This window comes from Labeo rohita, chromosome 22, assembly GCF_022985175.1.
Source record: "Labeo rohita strain BAU-BD-2019 chromosome 22, IGBB_LRoh.1.0, whole genome shotgun sequence".
NCBI lineage: Eukaryota > Metazoa > Chordata > Actinopteri > Cypriniformes > Cyprinidae > Labeo > Labeo rohita.
In genome coordinates, this window is record NC_066890.1 from 29,640,888 (window position 1) to 29,647,410 (window position 6,523).

General features: G+C 35.4%; 1 protein-coding gene across 1 annotated transcript; it reads right to left on the bottom strand.

Moving 5' to 3' along the window:
- Positions 1-456: 456 nt before the first annotated feature.
- Positions 457-1,702, bottom strand: LOC127153818 (mast cell protease 1A-like). The gene is made up of 5 exons (XM_051095075.1): positions 1,616-1,702; positions 1,395-1,545; positions 1,158-1,290; positions 807-1,055; positions 457-701 (listed from the first exon to the last, which is right to left on the bottom strand). Exons 1-5 carry the CDS (start codon positions 1,671-1,673, stop codon positions 537-539), a joined length of 756 nt encoding a protein of 251 aa, XP_050951032.1. The 5' UTR covers positions 1,674-1,702; the 3' UTR covers positions 457-536.
- Positions 1,703-6,523: the final 4,821 nt, after the last annotated feature.

Here is a 6,523-nt window from a genome sequence, read left to right on the forward strand (position 1 = left end):
TTGACTTCAACTTTATGTGTGTGTGTGTGACAGTGAAGATACTTTGAATGACTGATGAATGCCAAGTGATACTTTTATTGAAAGAGGTTATGCAGAAGAATTCAAAAAGGTTACTTTAGAAATTCAATACGTTACAGATTAAAATCATAAGATATAGTTTAATAGCTGTTTTTCAAATCAAATCTTTGCATAGCTATGTCAGAAAACACTAGCAGCTAACAATGCTTTGGGAAAAAAAAAAACAGTTAATCTTAAAAATTAAAACATATACATAAACCCAAATAAGCAAACAGTTATCAAATAAACGTGTCCTATTCTGTGAGAAAATCCCTGAAACATCTGTGTCTCATATTTTAGAGCAGTCAATGCAGTTTTGGAAAGAAATCTATTAAATCTGTTTGTGTGTGAAAATATTCAGAACCCCCCTTTGTAATTGTTAACATTTTCAAAAGAAACTCATTTAATTACACTTTTTTTTTTTCAGTAACTGTCATTCTGCTACATGTAACTAGTTATTCCCCAACACAGTCAAAAACTCACATTTCACGCACATTACTAATTATGTCGTTGATCCATTGAATATATGTTGAAATCTTAATATACACATTAGGTTTCTCAGGATCATTGCAGTGTGGTTTATATCCAAAAGATGTGACACCAACTGCAGTGTTTCCACAAACCAAAGGACCTCCAGAATCCCCCTGTTAAGAGAAACAGTCAGTAAAGTGCCATATACTGTATCAGTTGAAACTCAATTCATAAATTAACATAAGAATCAAAGTGTCTGATTCATCTTTTGTACGTACAACGCAAGATCCACCATGGCCATGTGTGCACATCATCTGTTTTGATAAGAACTTATCTTCCCATTTTTGGTGACATTCTATGTTATTCGTTATATACACGTTTGCCTCCATTAGACGATTGGTCATTTGACCATTAATATCCACTCTTCCCCAGCCTGCAACACTACAGATAGTATTTTCCTCAACATCTTCTCCTTTCTCTGGTAATGATATCCATTTAACATTGTTTAGGTAGACTTTTTCCTGTAGCTGTAATTCAAAAACACAACCGTTAATAATCAAATGTAATAATCTTTTATAAGACTGAACTGCAGTTATACTGCTGTTTGACTAAATATATCACCCTCTTACCCTCAAAAGCATTATGTCATTCCAATTAAAATGAGAAACATAGCTTGGATGTTGGATGTAGGACTTCACTCCAATACGGTTCTTACTGAGCCTTAAGTCATGAGCACCAACCACAACTGTCAGAGTCTGAGATCTGTTTAAAGAGAAAGTCATGATGCTCGTTTTTATCATTAAATGCACTGCAGTCACGATGTCAAGCAAAATGATTGTAAGTGGCCAAAAAAAAAAAAAAAACACCCATTCCAGCAATGTGCAGCAGTCAAGACAAACTCATCAGAAATGAAGAATCCACCACAGATGTGTGTCTTATCCAACTGAATAGAAACCATGTAAGGTCTGGAGTGGGGTTTTGCCTCTGTGCCGTTCACTATACCCACCTTCACATGAGCTAAGAGAAAGATAGTGCTGTCAGTCAGCTTATTCAGTGTATACCAGTTAAGAAAGTAATAGATGCTCACCAGTGAAGGTCAGGTGTGGCAGCAGAGAAGCCAGCAGGAGCAGCGAGATGATGGTCATGATGAAGACAATCAGTGAGCACTCACTGACAAACACTGTATAAATAGAGTTTGATGGTGGGAGGAGACACTGAGTTGCCTGTAAGTTCTGTTTTTTGCATGCAATACATGCAACTGATGAAAAGATATTAATTCCTGTTAATACTTCCGTTCTTACCTTCAGATTTAAAGATGGTCTAGACAATAAAAAAAATGAAGCATGTATGCATGCATTTTTGTTCTTTAATAATTCATAACCATTTATAAAACAACTGCAGTTTGTTACCTACAAATGCACAGTGTCTTTCTAAATAGGCCAAGATCTGTTTTGATGCAGGATGTTCATTATAGATGGGACAGATTTCTTTCTTCTACTACTTTTTCTCTTTTTTTTTTTTTTTTTATTTCAGTTATTTCAAAGAGCTTTGCAGCCTAGCACAGCAAAAGAATCAAAAAGACACTGATCAAGCAAATCAATTTGACAAATAGGATATAAATGACAAATTACTTCCATTTATTTAATTCAAATTATATTAAAGTATTAAACCAAATTACTGTACATGCTATTTCATTAATAAAATAGTTTTACTACTGAAAAACTACAGAACGTTTCTCAGAAGCTGCACAGATCTCATAGATAGATACAGGAGCTGAGTGGTTGAGCTATCTGTCAATGGGATCTGGCGCTGAGCCCTGGCTCTGACATAATGATATTTCCATTTAAAGCAGGCTGAGGTGGGCTGTATGTTTAGTATTTTGAGAAAGGGGTGAATACTGAGAATACAAAGAAATATGAGAATTGCTGCATATTTGTAATTTTATTAGCGTTTCTGTTGCGGAAGAGCATGGAGGCAAAATCATCAAAATTTTTGTTTTATTTTTCTTTTAATTTTTCATCAAAATGTAAATTCAAGTTTTTATTTTATTATTATTATTGGTTATTTAAAGATTACTTACACTATCCAGAAAAGAAAAAGAAAACAACAACAAAACAATTATATTTTATATTTTTACATTAAGAGCGAAATCAATATTCTGTTTAATAAAGCCATGTATGAATCTCGTCAAGTTTTTATTTTTAGATTACATAGCATTTTACGTTTATTAAAATAACTCAAGGCAGTAACAATTTAAACAATACATTTTGTTTGTGAACTTATGTGCAGCTATTCTTTTTAATACTTTTAACTATTTTTGAAAATTTCGCATCATCAGTCATCAAAGCTTGGTAAATATTGGTCACGGACATGAAGATTTACTTCAAATTTCACCAAACTGTCTCACTAAAAACTCCCACAGATCATGTTTTTATGCTATTTTAGGTCTTACTTTGACGTAACAAAGGGGTTGTATCTAAGTGTGCGAGTTCTTTACTAGTCATTCTCTACAAATGACTAATTACTTCTTTAAAATTGCAATTTGATTATATTACTGATGACTGCATTTAACAAGTAATCTAATTACTAATTACTTTAAAGTTTACTTTTCAAGTTATCAAACCTAAAAATACACTACAAATTGAAATTCATAGTTCTTTCAGTAATTTAAGTAATTTTGAGAAATTACATAATATCAAAACATTAGCTTGAACGATTACTTGCATTTTTTTCCTGATAACAGCAAAATCAACTTAAAATGCTCAGTCATTTTTGATCATATAAGAGTAATACATCATTTGAAACTGTAAAAGGCTTACTTTTATTTGTGTAAACTCACAAAAACTTAGTTTTTGTAAAATAAAGAAAACAAACAGGGTGCGCTTTCAGCTGTCTCAGTCTCCTTGAACTTCATTCTGAAAAGCGCCACAAAAATGGTTGAAACCTCAGCGAATACTTGACACACAGACATGAGAAATAGATCTATAGAAAGCTTAAAGTGTTTATTTTTAAATGAAGTAATTTCAAAAACAATTATACTCTGATAAAGTAATCCATATGAACCCAACAAGAGGTCCAGTCTTTCCCATCTGAGCTTATTATTTGTAATGTCATCAAACCTACGTGCAGCGAACACTGTTCATAGGATAATCATTCACGTGAGATGTGTGAACATGTAAATGCCCACATCGCCTCTGTAAACAAAGTGTGAAGATTCATCGTTTTCATCTAGGACACTTTTTTGTTTTTGGAAGAAGACACGCTGTGAGGAATCAACCTTGTATTTATGTCAGAAGAGGTTTGATCCATCTTTCGTGATGGAACTCACTGAAAAGGAAAGGTGCATTTGACTTAAAGCGGCACTGCTGGTGTATGACAATAAAGTACCCATTCATTGATCAGTCTACTGAGCGCTGCTTTAAGCGCCATCTGTTGGACTAAGCGTGCACGTTGCATGTATATGATTTGATTTCACCACCTGCAAACTCACAAAGAGCTCATAAAAGCCACTTTACCTCGTTGTTGCTCCACATTTGCACTCTGCTCATTTTGTTTTGGACACACTGCGTGTTCCTTTCGTGAAATCATGTCGCATAGCATCGCATCTTTTCAGTACTTCCTGTTTATGTTTCGTTTAGAAATATTTGGTCCGTGTCGTGTTCATATTTCTTTCGAACCACACCAGAGTTCATTTGGAAGCGGACAAAGACCCATCTTTTTAGCGTCCTCGGTTTGCTTGTTTGGTGTGCACCAGGATTAGGATGGCAGCATTCACACTAACTCAAATGAACACCACTAACAATCACACCATGTTCGAACCAAACATGTGAACACTTAGTGTTATTGTGACACAAACTTGTACACATTTTACTAAATGGACTATTTCCAAACTATAATGCCAGACTAAAATATGTGAAATCGAGTGAAATTTAGAAATATGATACAACTTTTAATTGTATCTAAATGCCGCTGGTGAAAAAACCTGCATATGCTGGTAGGTATGTTTTGATGCTGGGATGCTGGTTAGGTATGTTTTGGTGCTGGTTTTAGCTGGTCCTTGATGGTTTATGCTGACCAGCAACATGACCACCTAAAACCAGCATCAAAACATACCTAACCAGCATTTGATGTTTTTTTCACCAGGGGCTACTTGTCTGAATTTTAGATCACATTCTCCAGTGATTTATTAAGGGGCATACTGAACATGAAAGGGCATAAAAAACAATAAAGTGCATTTTACTTAAGTAAAAGTACATAATTTATTGACATTACTAACTGTAATCAAATTACATAAATGTAATCACAATAATGCATTACTGAGTAAAGCCTTTTCCACAGCTCTGCCATTGTTGATTCAGACTGATTCTCGAATGCACATGAACACAAGACGGGCGGGATTTATCGCATGAACCAATCACAGCTGAACATAAACATTCGACAGTGATTTCCAGTAATATCACGATGAAGGCATTGCCTCCTCTCACGTAACTTTCCCCCATTCATTCTCAGTTAATGCCCACCAAATTCATGGCATGCTTTAGGGGGTCTGTTAAAACACAATGGTCTCACTGGCACCCATAGCCTCATGGTTAGTGTGACAAAATATAGCGCAACTGCGCTTACAGTGACCTGAGTTTGAATCCCGCCTCATAGTCCTTTGCTGATCCTGCTCCCCTCTCTCTTTCCTGTCAGCTCTCCACTGTCCTCTCACAATAAAGGTATAAAAAGCCCATCTATCTGTCTATCTATCTGTCTGTCTGTCTGTCTATTTATCTATTTGTCGAGCTATAGACATAGCATTAAAGTTTAAAAACTTTCATAAAAAAATCTTGCCCACCCAGCATATCTGCCAACCCACTCTTTCATAACTGGCAAGAATCTGGCCTACTCAGAAGAGAAGTGGTAATGTTGTGGTTTTTAAAGTAGCTTCACTATTAGTCGTACTGTCAAGAATTCAGATAAATCACACATGCTTAATCACTCTTTCTCTTATAATTGCATGTCAGTTGCTCTATCAGCTGTTCTGAAATGATGTTTTGGATTTAGCAAAGGTAGATTGAGGTGAGATGCATAAGAAATTAGGTCAAGCTCAGTTCTACACCAAAGCATTTAAAGGAGCAAAAAATGCAGATTAAAAAAAAAAATCTAATCAGTTTTGAATATTTTACTCTTTGCCTAAACAAGAAGGCAAGATATGAGCCATACTTGCTTATGTGAAATGAATTGGAAGTGTGTCATGTAAAACCAGGGTGCGAATTACAGCGGGGTTTGGGGGGTCTGACCCCCTAAAGAAAGCTTGATCCTCCTCGATGGACATCAAAACTAGATGTAGGGCGGGTTGGATAGAAAGTAACCTATGCATAATATGGAGATTTATTTGTAAAAGTTAAGATGCATTTCTATAGATCTGATTTTAAAATGATATTTTGGCAGCCCCTGAGATGGGTTGTACTGACATTACATAAGTGGTTGTGATCAAGTTTACCCTTCAGCTTAAAGCAAAGTCCAGAATATAGAGTTACCGATAATGTACTCACCCCCTTGTCATCCAAGATGTTCATGTCTTTCTTTCTTCAGCTGTAAATAAATTGTTTTTTGAGGAAAACATTTCAGCATTTTTCTCGATATAATGGACTGATATGGTGCCCCGAGTTTGAACTTCCAAAATGCGGCTTCAAATGATCCCAAATGTGGTTGTAAACGATCCCAGCCAAGGAAGACGGGTCTTATCTAGTGAAACGAGTGGTTATTTTCATAAAAATAATACAATTTATATACTTTTTAATGTCAAACACTCACCTTGTCTTACTCTGCCTGAACTCTGTTTTGTTCCGGTTCATGACAGTTAGGGTTTGTCGAAAAACTCCCATCTCATGTTCTCTCTCAACTTCAAAATCGCCCTATATCGCTGTTTTACCTTTTTACCTTTTACCTTTACCTTTTTTTTTTAAGGGTATTTGATCTCCTTTGCATGTTCACTTTGCAACGACTGGGT

Coding starts and splice junctions, on each gene's coding strand:
- LOC127153818 (XM_051095075.1), bottom strand. CDS start 1,673: ATGACCATCATCTCGCTGCTCCTGCTGGCTTCTCTGCTGCCACACCTG. Junction 1,546..1,615: donor GCCACACCTGACCTTCACTG/GTGAGCATCTAT, acceptor TCTTTCTCTTAG/CTCATGTGAAGGTGGGTATA. Junction 702..806: donor GCCATGGTGGATCTTGCGTT/GTACGTACAAAA, acceptor TTCTCTTAACAG/GGGGATTCTGGAGGTCCTTT.